At 46.5% G+C, this 24,908-nt stretch overlaps 1 protein-coding gene across 2 annotated transcripts in view; it reads right to left on the bottom strand.

Annotated features, from left to right (window-relative positions):
- The window catches only part of RIMBP2 (RIMS binding protein 2), an 88,588-nt gene extending 64,108 nt beyond the window's left edge, over positions 1-24,480 (bottom strand). For both annotated transcript variants that reach the window (XM_056859884.1, XM_056859883.1), the window contains exons 1-5: positions 24,384-24,480; positions 20,406-20,528; positions 14,034-14,138; positions 8,658-8,708; positions 6,032-6,052 (exon numbers count right to left, since the gene is read on the bottom strand). In XM_056859884.1, the coding sequence (XP_056715862.1) occupies positions 6,032-6,052; positions 8,658-8,708; positions 14,034-14,135 (174 nt within the window). In that variant the 5' untranslated portion in view covers positions 14,136-14,138; positions 20,406-20,528; positions 24,384-24,480. The remainder of the gene's footprint in view (positions 1-6,031; positions 6,053-8,657; positions 8,709-14,033; positions 14,139-20,405; positions 20,529-24,383) is intronic.
- Between the last annotated feature and the right edge of the window lie 428 nt (positions 24,481-24,908).

The raw sequence follows: 24,908 nt of genomic DNA, 5'->3' as shown, positions 1-24,908 counted from the left end.
CTGTGCCACAGCCTCGTAACCCGGCCAGGATTGAATGAGAGACCACCTATAGGATTCAAACCTGCATGCAGGGGGGGAGGGGTTGTCCACACACACCGCTGTATGGTTTATGCAAACAACGGCAGCTCGAAAAAGAGCTAAATTGTGTGATCAGGATGGTTAATCTCCGTGTAGAAGTGCCAGTTCATGCAATCAGAACCCCTCGGGGACCCTAGCTTGCTGGCAATCCTGTGTGCTCCTGTGGCGATGGTAGGGTTGCCATTTCCCTCTTTGCCCCCGGCAGGAGGTTTTTGGGGCAGAGCCTGAGGAGGGCGGGGTTTAGGGATAGGAGGGACTTCAATGCCATAGAGTCCAATTGCCAACGCAGCCGTTTTCTCCAGGTGAACTGAACTCTATTGGCTGGAGTTCAGTGTTAATAGCAGGAGATCTCCTGCTACTACCTGGAGGTTGGCAACCCTAGGAGATGGGAGTGTGTGGGGGGCCACTCAGTTTCTGAATTGGGCCACTGCAGTCCATGTGAATGTGGCAGCTGGAAGAAGAGGGCTGTTGTAAGCACAAGAACTGTTGCTTGCAACAGAAGGGATTGCCTAATATTAGATATTGCAAATATAATAGTAGTAATGTGCAATTTATATATTACATTGGTCCAGAAGAGGATATGCCTAAAAACAGCTGGAACCACGCCTTCAGACAGACAACGAATTGTGTGAACTCTATCACAGATTACCAAGAATAAAGGATAGGCAGCTAATTGGTGAGAGCCAAACGTCTTTGTTGCTGGTCCAAAAGACACTTTGCATGTGGGAAAAGCTGGTATAACCCTGTGCAGCTGATGCAAACATGAATGTAGCCAAGTGCAAAGTGGCCTTGAGGCAAACAAACTTTCTCCCCCTCTGTTTAATATAGGGTTGCCAACCTCCAGGTGGTAGCTGGAGATCTCCTGCTATTACAACTGATCTCCAGCCAACAGAGATAATTTCACCTGGAGGAAATGGCCGCTTTGGCTATTGGACTCTATGGCATTGAAGTCCCTTCCCTCCCCAAACCCTGCCCTCCTCAGGCTCGGCCAAAAATCTCCAGGTATTTCTCAACCTGGAGCTGCCAATCCTAGTTTACTATCAACTTCCTCATCTTCTCAATCAGTAAAGCAGCCTTGGTAATTTAAGTTGGGCACGAACCAAAGTCACCTCAGATGCTAGTAGACATTTCTGTCCCCATGACAAGCGTTCAGAGACCTCTCCATGCACAATGGGAATGACTTTGCAGTCATTCACCTCAAAACACAATAGCAGGGATGACCTAATTGTTCAGTTGGGCAAACAGACTTGGTACTTTATTTTTAATTGGTTCTTTATGCACCCAACACTTCTCAGCGGTAGATTATCCTGGTTATGCTGTATATAAAGCAAACTCCAGGGTTCCAGGTGGCTTCTCACCATTCCCCCAATAATTCTGAGGGCCTTACAGGGCAGACTGAAGCTGGGCTTCAATCATAATTGCTTCTTTCCCAAGGGATCTTGGGAACTGTAGTTGGGAAGCCAGGGGGCGCATCTATGGGTCTCTCAAAGAGAGCATTAGAACATGGCATTAGAACATGGTAGGCGAAGGATGGAATGAAGGCTGGTGATCGCTTTCATGGTGACTACGCAGATGCAGAAATGCCTACCTAACCATAAGACTTACGGTATGATCCTATGCAGAGTTACTCCAGTGTACACATGTACATGAAGCTGGCTTATACTGAGTCAGAGCATTGGTCTTTCAAGGCCAATCTTGTCTACTCAGACACTGACTCTCCAGAGTCCCAGGTGAAGATCTTTCACATCACTTACTACCTGAGCCTTTTAGAAAAGCCAGCGTGGTGTAGTAGTTAGGAGCGGTGGACTCTAATCTAATCTGGAGAACCAGGTTGGATTCCCTACTCCTCCACATGAGCGGCGGGCTCTAGTCAGGTGAACCAAGTTGGTTTCCCCACTCCTCCACTTGAAGCCAGCTGGGTGACCTTGAGCTAGTCACAGTTCTCTCCAAACTCTCTCAGCTCTGCCTACCTCACAAGATGTCTGTTGTGGGGAGAAGAAGGGAAGATGATTGTAAGCCGGTTTGAGTCTCCTTAAAACATTGGTTCCCAACCAGGGGTCCGTGGACCCCCAGGGGTCCGCAAGAACTAAATTAAGGTTCGCGAAACAAAGTTATAAACCCATAATAAATTAATATTTTCAATTAAAAGTTCTCTATTATAAAAATATATATTCAAATGTTATTGTAAGTTTAATGTTTAACTAACAGTTATGATTAAAGTTTATTTTCAAATTCTCAGAATTTTTATTTTGAACCTTGGAGTCCCTGCACAGATCAAAAAAGTCCTAGTGGTCCCTGGTCAAAAAAAGGTTGGGAACCACTGCCTTAAAAGGTAGAGAAAATTGAGGTATAAAAACCAACTCTTCTTCTTCTTAACTGGAGATACTGGGGATTGAACCTGGGACCATCCGCATGCAAAGCAGATACACTGCCATTCCGCCATGGCTCCTCCCTGTTGAAATCTCTAGGTCTCATGTATCTCTGCACAGGACCGCACTGTGACTCATGTTTCCAAAGCTAGCTGTTTTGCCTAGAGGAGGGATTTTGATGCCATCTGGGTTTCTTGGCAAGGCTGAGGGCCAAATTAAGGAAACGGGACTTCTGGGGCTGGAATGTCCAATGAGTAATTTGTCCCTGTGTGTAGGGGAGGGATATGGATTGTGCCTATGGAACTGGAGCATGTAAAGTTAACTTCCTTCCTTCCTGTTTTCCCAAATTGGAAATGCCTGCCTCCAACCTCTTTAAGGGCCAGCCAGGAAAAAAACAGATTCCTATATAGAATCATAGAATCATCGAGTTGGAACCACCAGGGCCATCAAGTCCAACCCCCTGCACAATGCAGGAAATTCACAACTACTACAGAAGTATTTCTGATTAGGGGAAATGAAGCAATCATGGAAACCCAACATTGCATGAATTACCTCCAGAGAGCTTACATTTCATTGAAGTTATGCTCTGGGCCAAAAGTTTAAAACTAGTTTTTGGTTTGCATTCATGTGAGTGTGAGCATGTGTGGGTCAACAAACGTATCTGCTGACTGAAGAGAACCTTCCATACTTCTGAAGACATGGATCTCTAGGGCACAAGAGTTTGTGCCACGATAAATCTGTTAGTTTTTAGTGTGTTGTCACAACAAGCTAACACAGCAACCCCTCTGAAAGATGTTCAAATTATGGAACTCCCTGTCTGAGGATGTGGTGATGGCTGCCAACTTGGAAGGCTTTAAGAGGGGAGGGGACATGTTCATGGAAGAGAGGGTTATTCATGGCTACTAGTAAAAATGAGTACTAATCACGATGTGTACCTATTCTATGAGGTGCGGTGGAACACAGGCAGGATAATGCTGCTGCAGTCGTCTTGTTTGTGGGCTTCCTACAGACACCTGGTTGGCCGCTGTGTGAACAGACTGCTGGATTTGATGGGCCTTGGTCTGATCCAGCAGGGCTTTTCTTATGTTCTTGTGTTCCACTATTCCTGATGGCTTATTTTCCCTGTTGATAGGCATGACAGCAGTTCCAGCACAGAGGCGGATGGAGCCTAACCCTCCTGGAACTAATTCAGACCTTGGCAGACATTGTGTGCATAATCTGAGCTAAGTGTGGAACCAGAGGCCAAGAAGGAGTTTTGTCCTTCACACCCTTTATTCCTCTAGAGCAGGTTCTGAAATCCGGAACAAACAAAGCATATACTCCAAAGAAATTCCAACTGATGCAAAAGCAGACATTGAGCAAGGGAGCAGCTTTCCAGGTGGATTGTCTGAATTCAGAGTAGCCCTGGTACTGGATTCTGCATGTGGCCAAATTCTCAGAGTGTTGTGCTAAGCTTCCCTGTTCTTCTCTGCCAAAATTTGTCAAATCCTAGATGGCACGATCAGAGGAACAAATGGCATTGACTTATACTGAGTCTTATACAGCCCTCTATTGTCTACTCTGATGTGAAGTGAGTCTCTGTAGGACCAAGGGGTTTCCCTAGCCCGGCTACCAGAAACCTTTTCAACTGGGGATCGATATGATGTCTTCTCTGTGCACAGTTTGTATTTGCAAATGTTTCCTGGGAAATTTATGGACATTTATGTTTGATCACTCCCCGCCCTTTTCCATTATGGGCAGGAGGGATTTGAAAATCACGAAAGATTAGAGGGCCATGTGTGCACAAAGGGTGAGTAGGGACTGCGTGGGGGAAAACTTGTTAGGGATGCTCTAGGCTGATCCTGCATTAAGCAGAGGGTCAGACTAGATGGCCTGTATGGCCCCTTCCAACTCTATGATTCTTTGAAACCAGGATCTCCACCTTTCACAATGAAAACAGAGAGGGTGGGGGCATGTGGTTATTTTTGCACTCAGGGAAAGTGACTGGCATTTAAGCACACTCATGACAGACTACTTGACTTGGACATATTACCCTTACATTTTATGAAAATGAGCTGTAAATGGAGGGCGGGGCTGTGACTCAGTGGTAGAGCATCTGCTTGGCATGCAGAAGGTCCCAGATTCAATCCCCAGCATCTCCAGTTAAAGGGACTAGGCAAGAAGGTGATGTGAAAGTCCTCTGCCTGAGACCCTGGAGAGCTGCTGCCAGTCTGAGTAGACAATACTGACCTTGATGGACCAAGAATCTGATTCAGCATGAGGCAGCTTCATGCGTTCTCTTGGGAAGGGGCCATGGCTCAGTGGTAGAGTCTCTGCTTGGCGTGCAGAAGGTCCCAGGCTCAATCTCTGGTATCTCCAGTTTAAAGGACCAGGCAGCTGGTGATGTGAAAGACCTCTGCCTGAGACCCTGGAGAACCACTGCCAGTCTAAGTGGACAATACTGACCTTGATACCAGTGGTCTGATTCTGTAGAAGGCAACTTCATGTGTGTGTGCAGCCGTGGGCAAGAGCCACCCACAAGAGGCGACCAGATGAAATTGCTACGGCCTTCAAACAGGACAGCTTTTTCTTTTGTTCAGCTACTCGACAGCTAAAGGTTCTTCTTACATGTGCTCCCCAGCAGCTAAAAGCTGCTTCTGTCAATTACCAGTGACGTCTGGTGGTTATTACTACCGAGTGCTGAAACTTGTTGAGGGTGGGTGACTGGAGAGAAAGAGTTCAGTAGTTTGGAAGCTAGCCAGTGGACCAAGACTAAACTTGCCAGCTGACTGGCAAAAAAGAGCAGGGAAGGGGGGAACTGCAACTGCATGATTTGTGTGTGTGCAGGGGGGGGGGGAGTTGTGTGCTTGCCTCTGTATGCTTCTAAGCAAAACAGATATTACTGAAAAGACCCTCCTTGCAAAGGGAAAGAGCCTCTGAAAATTGCCCCTGGAACTTTCTGTTACTCGAGGTAGGGCTGCCAACTCCAGGTGGGGAAATTCCTGGAGATTTGGGGGTCAGCATGGGGAGTGTGGGATTTGGGAGGGGACCTAATTGGTGTACAATAGAGTCCACCCTCCAAAGCTGCCTTTTTCTCCAGGGGAAATGAACTCTGTAATTGTAATTCCAGGAGATCTCCAGGCTCCACCTGGAGGATGGCAACTCTTGCTTGAGGGGAACTGGACAGAAACTGTCCTTCTCATTCATCAGTCCCCCAGATAATCTGAATTCAGGCAAAATCACACACACACACACACACACAGAATTGGAAAGCAACTACTTTGCATGAAAGGTGGAACCATTCTTATTGGGCATGCTCATAAGAATGTCGGCCAATATCCAAATTTGAGCCTCGGGCATTACTATTAATGGATCATTATCTACCCGGAGATGTGTCCTTGCTGGGATTTACCCTTGGTTTTGATTTGCCCTTCCCTACCGGAATACCACCGGTACCATTCACGAAGAATGCTGTCACAACAATGGTTCTCCTGTGTGCATTTTCATGCAAAGGTAAGCAGAGGGATTGCATTTAGTCAAAACTGGCAATCGGTACTGAAGCAGGGAGTAAAGGAAGGGAGTTTTTTTTTTTTTGTCCTAAATACCTGCATGCTGTCCAAGGTGTTCTGGATGAGGAGCAAAGCAATAAATACCAAACAAAGACACAGGAAACAAAGATTTGAAATAAAAGAAAGATTTTTTAAAACAAAAACCAAAAAAGCTGAACAACAACAGATTAGAAACAACATTTTTCTTCTTCTTCTTTTGCACATTTAAAACCAGGATACATATCAAGCGCATCTATGCTACAAGTTAAATTCCATTTCAAATCCAACTTGCCTACTGAGGTTTCCTCCAAAGAATTCTGGGAATTGTAGTTTGTTAGGTCCGCAGAGGATTATCTGTTGGGGATCCCCAGACCCTCTACAGAACTACAGTTCCTCAGGTTCCTTGGTAAGGAACTGCCCAGGTTTGAAACTGGTTTTAAATGAGTAATGTAGATACGTCCACTGGAACACTGTAGCACGTTAAAAAAAAGGCATGCAATCACACAGGCATAGTTTTCAGAAAAGGCAATAGCGCCACCAATTTGCAACCTCAACAGGCCGATTAAATAAGCACATATGTGGGGTGGGGGATTAAATAGGCTCAAGGAGGACAACGTAAGAACAATGAGCAAATCAGAAAGAAGAGAAAGCAGAAAGTTCAGGTAAAATTGGAACTTCGGCAAGGATAAATGGCCTCTTCCCTGTTTAACGCCTCTTCTGTCTTGGCCAAAATCATTTCCTCTTGCATGCATTAGGAAATTATCTCCCATAAGGCGAGTCCTACTTTTGTTTTTACACAGCAATTTTGATAACATAGGGTGGCGTAACAAACACAGGGCATGTTGTGCCCATGAACGCGTAAACTGTCAAAGGAGAGTAAAACGCGGAAACTCTTGGTTAGCAACTAGATTTGGAAGAGCTCCGCCCACCGACTCCTAGGGGTCAAGGTGAGGCAAGGGCTCTTAAGCCCTCCGTTCCCAGTATAAACTGCAACAGCAGCTTTGGCAGGCTCCTCCGTTATCCTCCCTCTTCAAATCCTTGCAGGGCTGTCCCACGGATGACTACAAAGACTTGTTTTATGTTACTTTGAAGGGCAAGATTAGATTTAAGGGCTTAAGTTACTGGATGGTGTGTGTGTGTAAAGTGCCGTCAAGTCGCAGCCGACGTAGGGCAACCCCTTTTGGGGGGTTTTCATGGCAAGAGACTAACAGAGGTGGTTTGCCAGTGCCTTCCTCTGCACAGCAACCCTGGACTTCGTTGGTGGTCTCCCATCCAAATACTAACCAAGGCTGACCCTGCTTAGCTTCTGAGATCTGACGAGATCAGGCTAGCCTGAGCCATCCAGGTCGGGGCTGGTAGCATTTGGCTAAACATTAGGAGAAACTTCCTAACACTGAGAGCAGTTTAATAATGAAAGAAATGACTGGGGTGGGGGGGCCTCTTCCTCACTGGAGGTCTTCAAGTCAAGGCTGGACAGACATCCATCAGGGAAGCTCTAGCTTGTGAAGGAGGTTTGATTTAGGGTTGCTAAAACTCCCGTTGTGACAGGAGACCTCCCACCGGCAACCCTTGTTGCCCACCAACATTCAGAGTGGCTGTGTGAGGGAAATTAAAAAACCCATCAGCATCACACACAGCACGATATCACTTCTGGGGGAAACCCAGAAGTGAAGTCATGTTACTCTAGGAATCACCTGAAACTCTATGGTAAAACCATAGAGTTTCTGACAATTCCTAGAGCTACCCCACATTACTTCCAGGTTTTCCCCAGAAGTGATGTAGCAGCGCACATGATGTCGTGGGGCCCCCATGTCCCCACCCCACACCTCTTGCTGGTTGCCAGACAACTCTAGAAGTGGGCTGTTCTAATACTATTCTAACACTGAATGTGCTCGCCTCCAGTCAAAGGACTAGAGAGTTGTGAATAGGAAAAAAGAAACAGGCCGCTGCGTTTGTTTTTGAAGTGGAAAACTAATTGACTCCGTCGGCCTTTCTTGTAGATTAATGACCGGTTCAGAGGGATCGAAAGCGCCGAGGCAAAACCCCTCGGGTCGATACGTAGCCAGCCATTAATCCCTAGGAAATGCCCGGCATCAAGGATCATAATTGATATTAGAAGTTGTTAATGATGCCAGTGGAGGAGTATGGATTTTTACTTCTCTAAGCACCGGCCACGCGGACAGGGCAATTAATGGGCTTTGAACAAACCAGGAAGATTATCGGACTCGACCCTCAATGTTCTGCACAGTTTGATGACCTAGTTTATTGCTAGGCTTACGAGGCTCTTGATCCGAGCAGAGGAAAATACTAGAATGGTGGAGCCAGGTGTCTTCTTCTGATACGGACGGTTTCTAATTGAGTGTCTCTGTTCCCCCTCTCCCTACAGCTGAACATCTTAAAGAAATCGAAACACACAATGGGGTGTTTTTTTTTTTTTAATCCAAAACGTTTGTCTGCAGTCCTCACTCTGCACATTGAAACAGCCACACTAGAAACCTGTAGCATTTTTTAATACAATTCTACCCATTGTGGGTTTCCCCAAAGAATACTGGGGTTTGCAGTTGGTGGTAGTGGTTAGAATCCCCCCTAAAAGCTTCAGTCGATTAATCTACCAGCTAACAGAACTGGTGTTTGCAGCCCTAGCAAACTCCCAAAAGACAAAACACATAATCTGCCCACTTACCTCTAGCAGCTGAACGGCACCCTCATGTTCCTTCTTAGCTTCAACCTGAGCCTGGGAGAGACACAGGAAAAAAGGGTAAAGAAGCAAAGGCACACTGCTTCCTCATTACTCTAACACGAACGCATACTAACAGATCTTCATGAGCATTGCGAGGTTTAATGTTATTAAACCTAAGAGCAAGGTGTGCTGCTGCCCGGACCTGGATGGCCCGGACTAGCCTGATCTCATCAGATCTCAGAAGCTAAGCAGGGTCAGCCCTGGTTAGTATTGAATGGGAGACCAGCAAAGACGTCCCGGGTCACTATGAAGAGGAAGGCAATGGCAAACCACTTCTGTTTGTCCCTTGCCTTAAGTCAGCTGCGACTCGACGGCACTTGACACACACAAGGTGGGCTGCCATCATGACAGAATGCACTGCACAGTCCATGGACCCCTTACGATCATACAGGATCCCTTGTCATGCAGCAAGGGATACTGGGGGATCAATGCTCAGAGTGTATCCTAGCTGCACATTTTTGTTAACAACTTTCTGTTTAGCTTGGAAAGAAGGTGGCTGAGGGGAAACATGATAGAGGTCTATAAAATTATGCATGGTATGGAGAGAGTGGACAGGGGGAAGTTTTTCTCCCTCTCCCATAATACTAGAACACGGGGTCATCTGATGAAGCTGGAGGGTGAAAGATTCAAAACAGATAAAAGGAAGTATTTCTTCACACAACGCATAGTTAAATTGTGGAACTCCCTGCCCCAAAATGTGGTGATGGATGCCAACTTGGAAGGCTTTAAGAGGGAAGTGGACATGTTCATGGAGGAAAGGGGTATTCATGGCTACTAGTTAAAATGGATACTAGTCATGATGCATACCTGTCCTCTCCAGGATCAGAGGAGCATGCCTATTATATTATAGATGCTGTGGAACACAGGCAGGATGGTGCTGCTGCAGTGGTCTTGTTTGTGGGCTTCCTAGAGGCGCCTGGTTGGCCACTGTGTGAACAGACTACTGGACTTGATGGGCCTTGGACTGATCCAGCAGGGCTTTTCCTATGTTCTTATGTTTTCCCCACAACAAAGGTTTAAATTCGCTCGTGGGAACAGAAAGCTGAGCACGTTAAAGCTTGGAAGTCACACCCCAACAGGATTTGGACGGTGGCTGGATTGGAGCTCTAGGCCTCAAGACAATCGATAGAGTTTAGGATTCCCGGGCACAGAAGCGTAATGTCAGAGAGTCACGTGACAAGCAATGCTAAGGGATGCTGAAAAGCAGCAAATAAAAAGGAAGGAAGGAAGGAAGGAAGGAAGGAAGGAAGGAAGGAAGGAAGGAAGGAAGGAAGGAAGGAAGGAAGGAAGGAAGGTAGGAAGGAAGGAAGGAAGGAAGGAAGGAAGGAAGGAAGGAAGGAAGGAAGGAAGGAAGGAAGGAAGGAAGGAAGGAAGGAGGGTTGCCAGGTCCCTCTTCGCCACCGGCAGGAGGTTTTGGGGGCAAAGCCAGAGGAAGGCAGGGTTTGGGGAGGGGGGGACTTCAATGCCATAGAGTTCAATTGCCAAAGTGGCCATTTTCTCCCGGTGAACTGATCTCTAGTGGCTGGAGATCAGTTGTAATAGCAGGAGATCTCCAGCTAGTACCTGGAGGTTGGCAACCCTAGAAGGAAGGAAGGAAGGAAGGAAGGAAGGAAGGAAGGAAGGAAGGAAGGAAGGAAGGAAGGAAGGAAGGAAGGAAGGGCAAGTCAGAGATGCAATGCAAGGCGAAGACATGAAGTAAAACAGGGAGCAAAACACAGATAGGGCCAGAATCCAGCTCTATGCCCAAGCAAAAGAAGAATTTATAGCTAAAAGGAATCAGATGTAGGGTTGCCAGATCCCTCTTCACCACCGGCAGGAGATTTTTGGGGCGGAGCCTGAGGAAGGCAGAGTTTGGGGAGGGGGGGACTTCAATGCCATAGTGTTCAATTGCCAAAGTGGCCATTTTCTCCAGGTGAACTGATCTCTATCAGCTGGAGATCAGTTGTAATAGCAGGAGATCTCCAGGTAGTACAGGGAGGTTGGCAACCCTAATCAAAGGGTTGACTAGAAGGCAGCGGAACCATGGTGGTACCTGGGAAGAAAACCTTGCCCTGCGGACTTCTCCTACTCTGCAGCCTCAAGAATTCCATATGCTAAGAAGTTCCTAATTTGAATCCCATATAATCCAAAAAACTCCCTTAATCTCCACGGTTCTTCATTTTCCCAAAGGAACAGATCCTGTAATGGCTTCCTTTTGAACCTCTTGTGTGGGGGAGTTATGGGGTGTTTGTATGGCGTGTTTGTATGGGGTGTTTTCACAAAGTATCCTTTCCTGCAGCCAAGGCAAGTTTATTTCCCGTATTAGACCATTAAGTATTCTCTCTTAGCATCTGATAAAAGCAAAATATCCCCCAAACAAAATTGGCCTACAGAATGCAAGCAATCCTTTGGCAGGTAATAAGAAGCCTGTCTTATCTCTCATCGTAAGTCTAATAACAATAACAAAAAAAAAAATTTCCAGAACGCAAGCACACAATAATGAGGTGGAAAGCAATACCAGAATTATCTGTTGCTGCCGCTACCGTGGCAGACCTAGGCACATGCGACAAACTGTGCTATCTTATCAGAGCCTCTTATTGGGATCTGGGGTTGGGTGGACAATATTCTCTTTTCTGTGATTGACAGGCTGGACAGCAACAGCCTGGGATGGGAGAAAGGCTTTATATATCCTGAAACAGGGCAATAACTCTGATTGTGCTCTGGGGGCTAAGATGAAAGTTATTAGCTTTGTTTAAGGGAAACATAGCGTCAGAATCTCATAATGCGGGTAGCGGGTGGAGAAACAAATTCTACATCAGCCTTGCATGTTTAAGAATGTAAGAAAGGCCGTGCTGGATCAGACCAAGGCTCAACAAGTCCAGCAGTCTGTTCACACAGCGGCCAACTGGGTGCCTCGAGGAAGCCCACAAACAAGACAAATGCAGCAGCATTGTCTTGCCTGTGTTCCACAGCACCTAATACCATAGGCATGCTCCTTGGATACAGGAGAGAATAGGTATGCATCATGACTAGTATCCACTTTGACTAGTAGCCATAGATAGCCCTCTCCTCCATGAACATGTCACTCCCCTCTTAAAGCCTTCCAAGTTTGCAGCCATCACCACATCCTGGGGCAGGGAGTTCCACAATTTGACGATGCATAGTGTGAAGAAAGACTTCCTTTTATCAGTTTTGAATCTTTCACCCTCCAGCTTCAGCAGATGTCCCTGCGTTCTAGTATTATGAGAGAGGGAGAAAAGCTTCTCCCTGTCCACTCTCTCCCTGTCCACATGTTTATGGTTGAGTCCTATATTGCTTTGCCAGGACCTGGCCAAATGAGGGGAAAAGCCATGGATTATACTAGGTGGGGTGGTAGGAGCCCATACTGAGTGATTGTAGACTGCGGGCAGTCATATTTTTTAAGGAGTGGTATTTTTTAATGCCCACCTTCACAGAAAAGTAGGAGGTGGAATGGCATGGTATAGCCCGATCTCATCAGATCTTGAAAGCTAAGCAGGGTCGGGACTTGGATGGGAGACCACCAAGGAAGGCTCTGCAGAGGAAAGCTAATGGCCAACCACCTCTACTTCTCACTTGCCTTGAAAGTCCCTTGCCGGGGTCGGCTGCAACTTGACAGCACATATGTACGCAGAAAAGTTCCCTGCATATAGTAAGCTAGTGCATCACGGAGCAGGCTATTATATTAGTATGTTGAATGCAGAAAGTGTTTTTTGTTTTGTTTTTTACATGGGGAAGTAGTGAAAAAGGTGAACTCTCCGACTCGTTCTAAATTGCAGAAATTATGCAACTTTCTTTTTTCAGAGAGCTTGTTTTAAACAGAGGCTGTTCAAGCGGGAAAGGGATTTTGTGGTAGGGTCGCTCTGAAAATTGCTATCGCTATGGGACAGGCTGCGGTCGCTTTGAGGGTGTTGTGATGTTTATTTTCATGGTTTATTTGATGGTGGTGTTTAAATTTAGTGAGCCATTTTGAGCAGCACGGTAAAGTGCATCTTTAAAATACATACAAAGAATTGCAGTCCCCAATGGGACAATCCAGAATTCTTCCACCCCATCCTGAACGGCTTCTGCCCACGCTGAAGAAAACTTTCTGGAATCCTTATTTTCCCCCAATAGGGGTAACAGCAGCTGGGGAGGAGTGGATTTTTCCAGCGAGGAAAAATTCACCCCCCAATATCTCTCCCTGGAAAAAGCAATCCCTGCTGCTCAATTTGCAAAACAAAACAATGTTGCTTAAAATATGCATGGAAGAAAAGTGTACCTGAACTCTAAAAAAATCTACCCAAGTCTCTCTTCTGCATTTTTTATTAAGTCCTGGAAGAGGTTTTTTTTTCCATTAAATGGAACAATAGATAAGACATGGGTTTCTGTTATCAGCCACTGCCTTTTCTGTGAACAGCCTTCCTTAGTCTTATCTGCTGAGCCAATATCCTCTTCTCTTCCAAGTTCTTCTTCCAGATCCATTTTGTTCATAAAGGGTGTGCTTTTTCCTGGATAAGATGCAATTTTGAGGTGATAGATCCATAGGTATAACATGGGGCATCTTGCTGGGCTATTCAGCCAAATTAGCATGGAGGTACAGTCATGCCTAGGGTTGCCAGCTCCAGGTGGGGAAATACCTGGAGATTTTGGGGGTGGAGCCTGAGGGGGGTGGGTTTTGGGAAGGGGAGGGACTTCAATGGGGTATACTGCCATAGAGACCACCATCCAAAGCAGCCATTTTCTCCAAGTGAACAGATCTCTATCGCCTGGAGATCAGGTGTACTAGTGGGATATCTCCAGCCACCACCTGGAGGTTATGAGTAAAAAAAACAGCTCCAAGATTGCAAAAAAACTTATATTAGCACTCTAAATGTACCCAAACACTACTATTACATCAAACCATAAACTCTATCATTCTTCTGTACTATACTACTATACTATATGAACCATCACCACTCGGAAAAAAAGTCCAAAAGCACCCAATTAAAGTCCAAACTGGTACGCAGAAAGCTGCATGTCTCGACCAACAGCTGGTCCACTTAACAAAACTCAGATTCTGAGAGTAGGTACTCAGTCCATCTGTTGGTCAAGACACACAGTTTTCTGCATACCAGTTTGGACTTTAATTAGCCCCAGGGGGGCTTAATACGGATTTTTATCTACGGATGGGGAACTGATCTCTTTCAGCTGGAGATCAGTTGTAATAGCAGGAGATCTCCAGCTAATACCTGGAGGTTGGCATATTGAGATTGCTGAGCCTCACCGAGTCCCACCCATTTGCCTCGCGGCTTTGCTTTGTGCCTCCTCTCCGCCTCCCCATCCTCTACCCCCGCCGCTTACCTTCTGCAGGAGTTCAATTTCCTGCTGCTTTGCGTTGAGAACAGCCAAGGCTTGCTCATGCTCCAATTCCAGCTGTTGCCGCCGTTCAGCAGCCTCTCGCATATGCTGTTCATCAGGGAAAGAAAAGCAACCCGTTAGAGCAAAGCCCAAGCCGCCTGCTTCCTTCCCAAGGCCAGGATGCTAATGCGGAGGAGCACCTCACTCATCCTTAATGGGGAAAACCTTTGGAGTGACACTAAGTCAACCGAGCTGGGAGCTGAAGAAACATGACACATGAACACATGTCTGCTTCTTCCTTGTCAATTCACATGCCTAGGAACACATGGACACATGAAGCTGCCTTCTACTGAATCAGACCCTTGGTCCATCAAAGTCAGTATTGTCTACTCAGACCGGCAGCGGCTCTCCAGGGTCTCAGGCAGAGGTCTTTCACATCACCTACTTGCCTAGCCCCTTGAACTGGAGATGCCGGGGATTGAACCTGGGACCTCCTGCAAAACAAAGACCCAAAGTTGTCAAAGGGGTGATCCCAAGGAAAACAGCCATGCATAAAAGGCCATTGAGAGAGTTCCATAGTTTTGGCCCCTTCTCCGGTTTTTGTGTGGTATTTTGCCAATGTGCAGGAGCGCACATGTGTAAAACACCACCTGCACAAAAAGAATCTTGACGGAATTGTAGGTGGAATGGCATTAAGATTGAACTTGAGTTTGTTTGTTTTTTCCGGGCGCTCTCATCAATGCACACCAAGGGTGTTGACAACATCAAGGGAGAAAGATGCAAATGAATAGCAGGCACTGGCAGATGTCGCTAATGGACCATGATCCAATTAAGGAATTAGTTTTAGAATCACTCCAAGTTAAACTGGCATTAAGGAAGACTGGGAAACGGACATAGAGAGACACTCTGAACTGACAGGGGGACAGTTGCTTATCCCTAATTCCAGAGGAGTAATGGTGTTAGCCTTTGGCAGAAAGAATAAACTGGGGTTTATTTCCCAAAAGTTACAGTTGTCTGTGTGTTTATTTGCTGTTACCCTTTCCCATGGAGCCGTTTGCCTGTGGGACCACAAGAATAAACATGGTGTAGTGTCGTGTAGTGCGGTGTAGAGTGGTGGACTCTAATATGAAGAACCGGGTTTGATTTCCCACCCCTCCTAATGAGCAGCAGACCCTAATCTGGTGAAAGGGGTTTGTTTCCCCACTCCTCCACATGAGCAAAGGACACTAATCTGGTGAACCGGGTTGGATTCCCCACTCTTCCACATAAGGGGCAGACTCTAATCTGGTGAACTGGGTTGGTTTGCTCACTCCTACACATGAAGCCTGCTGGGTGACCTTGGGCTAGTCACAGTTCTCTCCGAACTCTCTCAGCCTCGCCTACCTCACAAGGTGTCTGTTGTGGGAAGAGGAAGGGAAGGAGATTGTAAGCCGGTTTGATTCTCTGTAAAAGGCAGAGAAAGTCGGCATATAAAAACCAACTCTTCTTCTTCTTCGCTTTAAAGACTAACAAGTTTTTATTCTAGCACCAGCTTTTTTGGACTAGAGTCCACACTGTCAGATGCCAACTACTGAACAACCAATTCATGCCCCTGAAAATAAAGGGCTCTAGTCCACGAAGGGAGCCCCGTGGCGCAGAGTGGTAAACTGCAGTACTGCAGTCCAAGCCCTGCCCACAACCTGAGTTTGATCCTGACGGAAGTCGGTTTCAGGTAGCTGGCTCGAGATTGACTCATCCTTCCATCCTTCCGAGGTCGGTCAACTGAGTACCCAGCTTGCTGGGGGTAAAGGGAAGATGACTGGGGAAGGCACTGGCAAACCACGCCGTAAGCAGAGTCTGCCTAGTAAACGTCAGGATGTGACGTCACCCCGTGGGTCAGAAATGACCCAGTGCTTGCACAGCGGACCTTTGCCTTTAGTCCACGAAGGCTGATGCCAGAATAAAAACGGTCTTTCTTCAAGTTGCTATAAAAATTCTGTTTATTGTTCCAAATTGATACCTCCTTCTAATGAAAGGACCTTTGACTCTCAAAATCTCATACCTTGAAAATCTTGTTGGTTGCTACGGTGCTGTGCGTGTGTGTGTGTAAAGTGCCTTCAAGTCGCAGCCGACTTAAGGCGACCCCTTTTGGGGTTTTCATGGCAAGAGAGACTAACAGAGGTGGTTTGCCAGTGCCTTCCTCTGCACAGCAACCCTGGACTTCCTTGGTGGTCTCCCATCCAAGTACTAACCAGGGTTGGCCCTGCTTAGCTTCTGAGATCTGATGAGATCAGGCTAGCCTGGGCCATCCAGGTCAGGGCGCTACTGGACTCGAATCTGTCTGATACCTCCATAAGAGATAATTCCAAGCTCCTGCTGCCTGATATCTTTAGATAGAGGTATGATGCTTTCCATTTTAAATGTTTGCAGACACACAGAACGTTCTTGAATCACTTTGTTTACCTTGTTCTCCCCCCCCCCCAAGAAACTGGGGTTGTTCAAGCTCTTAAAGGCCTTGACTAACCAGTGGGACACATTACGTATTGCACAGTACAAGCGGAGGTGGTGGAGTAGGATAAACACAGCAAACCTACAGTGCAGCCTTGAGCACATTTGCTCAGAGGTAAGTCCCGCTGAACTCAAAGGGGCTTACTCCCTAGCAGGGGTTGCTTAGAATGGCGACCTAAAAGGCAACCAGTACAGAACAAATGCTATGCAAAAATTAACGTCAGCAATCGGAAGGTAACCGAAGACGTCCACCTTCTTGTTTGCAAAGAAAGAGTGGGCTGCTGGTGCTCTGGTGTAAAAAACTAGAACGACAGAGTCTTGCTCATGACGCACACCAGAATAGTGAGGTCACCAGGTTTCTGGATGCTGGTGGGGGGAAAAAGAGTCAGCGCGGTGCAGAAAACAATGCAGTAATGGCCACATGGTGGGCAGAGGAAACTGCTAGCGCACTGGGAGAAATACGAGCAAGTTAGCACCTAAAAGAGACCAACAAGATTTCCAGGGCATAAGCTTTCGAGAGTAGGGTTGCCAGGTCCCTCTTTGCCACCGGCGGGAGGTTTTTGGGGTGGAGCCTGAGAAGGGTGGGGTTTGGAGAGGGGAGGAACTTCAATACCACAGAGTCCAATTGCCAAAGCGGCCATTTTCTCCAGGGGAACTGATCTCTATTGGCTGGAATCATAGAATCATAGAATAGAATCATAGAGTTGGAAGGGACAACCAGGGTCATCTAGTCCAACCCCCTGCACAGTGCAGGGATTTCACACTCACTGACCCCTACTCCATGCCCAGAAGATGGCCAAGATGCCCTCCCTCTCATAAACTGCCTCTCATGAACTGCCTAAGGTCATAGAATCAGCTGACAGATGGACATCTAGCCTCTGCTTAAAAACCTCCAGGGAAGGAGAGCTTACCACCTCCCGAGGAAGCCTGTTCCACTGAGGAACCACTCTAACTGTTAGAAATTTCTTCCTAATTTCTAGATGGAAACTCTTTTGATTTAATTTCAACCCGTTGGTTCTGGTCCAACCTTCTGGGGATCAACTGTAATAGCAGGAGATCTCCAGCTAGTACCTGGAGGTTGGCAGCCCTACTTGACTGTTGCCAATTTTATTGTGCACAAAAGGGGAGGGGGAGTAAGTTTTTTTATGACACGACAGAGACCGATATTCGTCTTGAAAAACTCTGGAACCGGCTACCCAGAGTTGCATGTAACTTTTATTCTGCCCGTCTTTGAAAGACTAAAATAGAAATCCAAAGTAGCGGGGCTTGCATCGTGAATCGTTTTCGCAAAGGGCAGGAGAACAAGTATGAGAGAAGAGGGATTTGTCGTGCTTAAATCAAAAGGCACAGTAGCTTCATCTGCCTTTGTTCCTCCTGAAAGGTACACACTGCGCTTCCGTTTTGGTGGAGCAAAGTGAAGGTTCTGAGACAGCATTTGAACTTTTGCTGCGTGGTATTAAAAGAGACCACGGGAGCTGGAACAGCAATTCGGGGAGCGGGCAAAATAGAGCAAAGCCCGGAAAAAGAGTGAAGTTCCTGCAAAATGCCCTGTGACATTTCTGAAAGCTTTTTAGATCAGCGTTAATGACTTATAAAAGTTAAAATCGTATCTTGGTCACATCTTGGTCCGTTCTGCACAATAACTTGGTTGCAAAATAAAGGCCGTTAACTGGCTGAGGACTTCAGCTTTCATTTCTTTCTTTCTTTGGAACGCAAATCAGGTTTCTGGCTAGGGTTGCCAGGTCCCTCTTCGCCACCGGCAAGAGGTTTTGGGGGCAGAGCCTGAGGAGGGCAGGGTTTGGGGAGGTCAGGGACTTCAATGCCATAGAGTCCAATGGCCAAAGCGGCCGTTTTCTCCAGGGGAACTAATCTCTATCGGCTGGAGGTCAGTTCTAATAGCGGGAGATCTCCAGCTACTACCTGGAGGTTGTCAACCCTATTTCTGGCCCTAATGTCAAACTACCTATTTATCCATCAGTGTTTAAACTGTCCTTTCTCCCAAAAGCTCAGGGCAGAATACACGGTTCTTTTCCCTGGTTGTGTTCCCACTAGGGTAGCTCAGGGTTGGGAAATGCCTGGAGATTCGGGGGTGGAGCCTGTAGAGGGCGGGGTTTGGGGTGGAGAGAAACCTCAGTTGGGTATAATGCCATGGAGTCTCCCCCTCCAAATATCTCTGGAAAGGACTTAAATTGGGAAAATAGCAGGGGAGGATGAATCAACCCCATGTCCTCACAGATCATGACCCCAATGTAGGCTGGCCCCAAGCAGCAGCTTTTTAAAAAAACATAGGTGATCAAATGATGGATATCATTCATTCATTTATTCCAGGAAGCACTTAGGCTTTTAGACATAATAATATAACAATAATTTAAATACACGAGAAAAAGGAACGTTCCATACTTTAGGAAGAAGCAGATATTAAATACATATTTTAAGATAGCGAATTAAAATTGCAGTTTAAAAAGCCACAGAATCACTGGATATTTAACTAGGCAGTGAATTAATGGCGGTAGCTTGAATTCTGCGATGAAAAGGCTGGCAAAGATGTGATTGCCCCTTCTCACGTCACTCCCTACCCATTCTTTCCAAAAGGGATGACCCTTGGTTGTGAGGTAGGGTTGCCAAGTCCCTCTTGGCTGCCGGCAGGAGGTTTTTGGGGTGGAGCCTGAGGAGGGCGTGGTTTGGGGAGAAGAGGGAATTCAATGCCATAGAGTCCAATTGCCAAAGCGGCCATTTTCTCTAGGTGAACTGATCTCTATTGGCTGGAGATCAGTTGTAATAGCAGGAGATCTCCAGCTAGTACCTGGAGGTTGGCTACCCTATTGTGAAGACATTAGCATTGTCAGCTCCGGGGTTAGGAGATTTGGGGGTGGAGCCTAAGGAAGGGTGGGATTTGGGGAGGAAAGGGACCTCAGTGGCCTATAATCTATAGAGTCCACCCCATTAAGCAGCCATTATTTCTCCAGGGAATCTGATCTCTGTCTGGAGATCTGTTGTAATTCTGGGAGATGTCCAGGCCCTGTCTGGAGGTTGGCAAACCTAGAGGGCATTTTGCCTCGGAGAAATGTGCCAGAGAACGTGGCAAGAAAAGCCTAGCCCGGAAGCAGGCTTATTTTTAAAACCACCGATATTTATATTCGGCCACTGACATTAGCTGTGACTCAGACAGCTTTTTGAATGTCACTGTCCTGTTTTGGAAAGGGAACTGGGACACGGTATAGAACTCATAGAAGAAGAGTTGGTTTTTTATATGCCCACTTTCTCTACCACTTAAGGGAGAATCAAACTGGCTCACAATCACCTTCCCTTCCCCCTCCCCACAACAGACACCCTGTGAGGTATGTGGGGCTGAGAGAGTGTGACTAGCCCAAGGTCACCCACCTGGCTTCGTGTGGAGGAGTGGGGAAACCAATCTGGTTCGCCAGATCAGAGTCCACCGCTCATGCAGAGGAGTGTAGAATCAAACTCGGTTCTCCAGATTGTCCTCCGCTGCTCATGGGGAGGAGTGGGGAATCAAACCCGGTTCTCCAGATCAGAGTCCACCGCTCCAAACCACCCCTCTTAACCACTACACCACCCTGGCTCTTACTGTGCAACCCATTCTATACGATTGATTCCACAGGGGCATAACCTTGCAGCGAGTGGTATTGATTGAAATCTCCCCTGTAATATTGAAGAGGGTAGCACATTGAATCTTGCTGACATATATGCCCTCCTTTGCTTGGGATCCGTTAATTGAGAAAAATAGGTTGCCACTGAATCTGTCGTCCACTCGATGGACAGGCCACTGAAGCTGTCGGAATGACGGGGAGGAACATGGACTCTAGGTGAGCATCATTTGTTCATATTTCCACACACACACATATGCACACACTCATCTCAGCCTACCTTTAGGACCTGCTCTAGGTTCTCCAGTTTGGCGTGGAGCTGGTGTTTCCGCTTCACAGCCAAATCGCGATCTTTGGTCACTGTGGCGAGGGCTCTTCTAAGCTGATCATAGTCTGCTTTCACCTAAACAATGACAAGAGAGAAACCCTGAGACCACGTGTATCCTTGCAAGAGATTTTATCCGCAGGCAGGCATCGCTCGATTTAAAAACGTTTCCCAAATTGAATTTTTCCCAAATTGAATTTAATTATCATCTACGAATCGTTGGGAAGTAAGAATATAAGGAAGGCCATGCTGGATCAGAAGAGCCCTGTGGCGCAGAGTGTTAAGCTGCAGTACTGCAGTCCAAGCTCTGCTCACGACCTGAGTTCGATCCCGACGGAAGTCGGTTCCAGGTAGCGGGCTCAAGGTTGACTCACCCTTCCATCCTTTTGAGGTCGGTAAAATGAGTACCCAGCTTGCTGGGGGTAAAGTGTAGACGACTGGGGAAGGCACTGGCAAACCACCCTGTCAACATAGTCTGCCTAGGAAATGTCAGGATGTGACGTCACCCCATGGGTCAGGAATGTCCCGGTGTTTGCACAGGGGACCTTTACCTTTACCTTATGCTGGATCAGACCAAGGCCCATCAAGTCCAGCAATCTGTTCACCCAGTGGCCAACCAAGTGCCTCTAGAAAGCCCACAAACAAGACGACTGCAGCAACATTATCCTGCCTGTGTTCCACAGCACCTGATATAATAGGCATGCTCCTCTGATCCTGGAGAGAAGAGGTAGGCATCCAGTTGATTGTTCTTACGTTGCTACCTGAGTATTGTCATTGGCTTCCAAGTGTGTGTTCTTCAATTGGGCCGGCTGAGAGGGCAACATTAGGATTGACAGATCATATGTGGACTTTAGGTTCAAGTGGGATTGGTATTGATGGATCGGGAATTGATACTGTTGAGCCAGGGCATATGATGTCTTGAGTAGATTTTTTCACCAAAAATGGGATAATTCCTTCTGAACTTTTGCAAGAGGGGGGTATCCCTAGTATCCATTTTGACCGGTAGCCATGGATAGCCCTCTCCTCCATGAACATGTCCACTCCCCTCTTAAAGCTTTCCAAGCTGGCAGCCATCACCACATCCTGGGGCAGGGAGTTCCACAATTTAACTATGTGTTGTGCGAAGGAACACTTCCTTTTATCAGTTTTTAATCTCTCACCCTCCAGCTTTGGGCAGTTTGGTCACTTACGCACCTGAAGACCCTATGTGTGTGGTGGAGGAATGGACGTGCACATAGTCTGACTGCACAGATAAGGAAAGGTGTCACAATGATATTGGCCAGAATGAAACTGTCTGAACATCACCAATACCTAGTGGACAGTTCCAATGCCATCAGTAACAATGACTAGGGCTATATTTCAGGTTCTTAGGAACACAGAGAAACTGCAGAATGTGATGCCGAATGAGGCACCATAAAAACTAAATAAGAAGAAAAACACCTTTCTGGCTGCACAGGTCTTGGTAAACGTCTGGGCAAACCCTCAGGAAATTTCAGAAACTCAAGGGCCATTTATGCAGGGCTGTTTCCTGGCTGTCCCCCCTGCCGATTGATTCGGTACTTCATTTTCATTATGCATGCCTTTCCCGACCGTCAGAGGTCACCTTGCTCTCCCCACATGTTTCCCCATGTTTTGTCCGCGTTTTCTGGATTCTTGCTAAAACAGCATCCAGAAAACACGGGCGAAAATGAGCGGGGAGGGCGAGGCAACTTCTGACGGCGGGGAAACACATGCATAATCAAAATGGAGCATTCGGCGAGGTGACCATGAGGGAAACAGCCCTGCATAAATGGCCAAAGCCTGAGCCACCAGTGCCCTGTTGAGCTACTTGCCCCACAGTTCGAATAAACAGTATAAATCATGTAAAAATTAGAAACTAGGGCCGCCTGCTTGATTTGCATCATTTATGCAGCTCCCATAATTCAGCTTTTTTGTCACTTAATGTATGTTTCCTTGGTTGCAGAAGTTTCTTCTTCTGCACCTACAGTCCTGATCTTAAGTCACATTGCTGAGAAATTCTCTTAATTCCTCTTTAGCCAATTTCTGTAACCCCACAATCCGTTTCTCTCCTTCTTTTGAGGAATTTGGAGTCAGTTTTGAATTGAATTCTATTTTAATCACAGAGAAGTTCGAAGACTCGGGCAGGAAAGGAGGTTCTGCAAAATTTCAGAATTTCACTCTGCTGATGCACTGAGGCAAGCCATGTCTTCCCAAACCATCCTGCCCCTCCTGCTGGAGCACCCCGCCCCCCTGTGGTGGTAACATAAAGCAGCTGCAAGAGTTGAAGTTACAAAAGCGTGCATTAATTTCTCTACAAAGAGAAATGAAAGAGAAATCCCTCTTTTGAAAGAGAGGGGGAAAGTATAAGAGTATTCAATGGCTGCATCTAGAAAAGAGAATTTCTAAAAGAGGTGCTCATCATAAACGGTATGACTTTGCCACCTTCACCACGTACGATTCCTATGCCACGTTGCACTTCTTGTAGCCTTGCTCTGCCAGCAATGAGAGGCTCAGTCAAGAGCTAAAAATAGCAGAGTCTCCCATAGGGGTGAGCAAATGTTCCCTATTTGGTCTTCTTTTTACATTCGCTTATATTTTTGTCAACTGTCCCAGGTTTCTGCTTTTAAATGTTGGTTTTGAAGAGGGTATATTTCATTGTGTGTGACTTTCTATGTAATTTACACATACAGTACGCAGCGATTACTGTTGTAATACATGCATAATCTTCAATGCTATCTCACTGAAGTACAAAGGATGTTGAAAAAAATGTGTATATTTTACACGGAAGATTCAGCGTGAGACAAGAGAAAATGGCATAACAAATTAAAGAATGACAGTTTTGGCTCCCTCAAAGAGGAAGCTTAAATTGAAATGGGGATTAGATGAGAAATTCAAAGCCATCCTTTCTCTAGAGGCCAAGTGTTACTTTCATTTACTCCTCATGCAGAGTCTCCGGATTCTGCCTGGAGATTTTAGCCAAGCTCATTTATATTTGGCCATTAGTGTGAATTTGGACCTAACTACCTGCCTTCCAAAAGAGGGAAGGGGATTTTGTTAGTTGACTTGTGGGTCAACAGACTGGAAAACAGGCTGTAACTTTTCCGATAAACGCAAGCAGACAAGACTCCTTCTGACAAGACTCACGGTGCAGTCCTAAAAAGAAAGACACCTTTCTGAGTCCACTGAAGTCCATGTGCCCTTGAAAATGTTCCTGGGTTCCCATGCTTTGCTGGAAGTCTTTCAGCAGAGGCTGGATAGCCATCTGCCAAGAACGCTCTAGCCTTGGCTATCCTGCATTGATAAAAGGGCAGACCTAAAAATGTTAGAAGGGGGAAACTACCCCCCCAAAAAAATTAGGGTTGGGAACCTCCAGGTACTAGCTGGAGATCTCCTGCTATTACAACTGATCTCCAGTCGATAGGGATCAGTTCCCCTGGAGAAAGTGGCCGCTGTGGCCATTGGACTCTATGGCATTGAAGTCCCTCCCCTCCCCAAACCCTGCCTTCCTCAGGCTCCGCCCCCAAAACCTCCCGCCAGTGGCGAAGAGGGACCTGGCAACCTTCCCAAAAATGTATTTCAGTATATGGAAATGTTAGAACTGAAGGATGCTTGGACAACATTATATCTGGGTGAAAACATTTTTCACATACTTCTCAGAAAGACCGGGACTGGGGGGTGGGGCAGCTGCCTTGGCTGGCTTTCGGGCCGGACAAGAGCTCTTAAGGGGCTGGATCTGGCCCGCGGGCCTTGTGTTTGACACCCCTGCCCTAGACAAACAGACAATAGTTCACCCTAGGCCATTAAACCAATTTTGGCCTACCTTGCTTGGGTCACAGAGCGTCTCCTCTGCAAATGGATAGTTAACTCACTTGCTTTACGGTACAGGGGCAAAGAGAGTGTGAGCATGGTTTTCTCCGCCGATCGAGAGGTTACCTGGTCATAGTGCAGTGCCTTGTGGGATAAGCTGGCATATTGGAGGCTCAAGCGAGTCTTGTCATGCGAAGCATCTTCCAGTTCATTTTCCTAGAACATAAAAAGGGGTTGTTAAAGCGCATGTTGAGAGACTGTGTGGTGCAGTGGTTAGCATCATGAGGCCTTTGTGGAAAAGATCATAACTGTTGGGCAGGATGAATTCTTGGTAGACGAATTCTTAGTAAACTGCCTTCTCGTTTCTGGAATTACGACTCTTACGGTTCCTCAGAGAGGGAGAATGAAAGTTAAAATAGCTTAAATCTATAGCATAGATCTCCATGTTAAATTCCAGCAGGTGTGAGAAGAAGCCCATTTAAAAAGGTTAGAGACCCCAAAACAATGGACACTTAAAAAAAATGGTATTTCTGTTTGGGATGTGTCTTTACAGTAGCTTTCCACATTTTTCATTTCTTGCTGTAGAACTAAACTAAAAACTGTCACAGAAGTAGGGTTGCCAGTTCTGGGTTGGGAAATTCCAGGAGATTT

This window comes from Euleptes europaea, chromosome 13, assembly GCF_029931775.1.
Source record: "Euleptes europaea isolate rEulEur1 chromosome 13, rEulEur1.hap1, whole genome shotgun sequence".
Taxonomy (NCBI): Eukaryota; Metazoa; Chordata; class Lepidosauria; order Squamata; family Sphaerodactylidae; genus Euleptes; species Euleptes europaea.
This window is presented reverse-complemented; position numbering and strand designations above follow the sequence as displayed.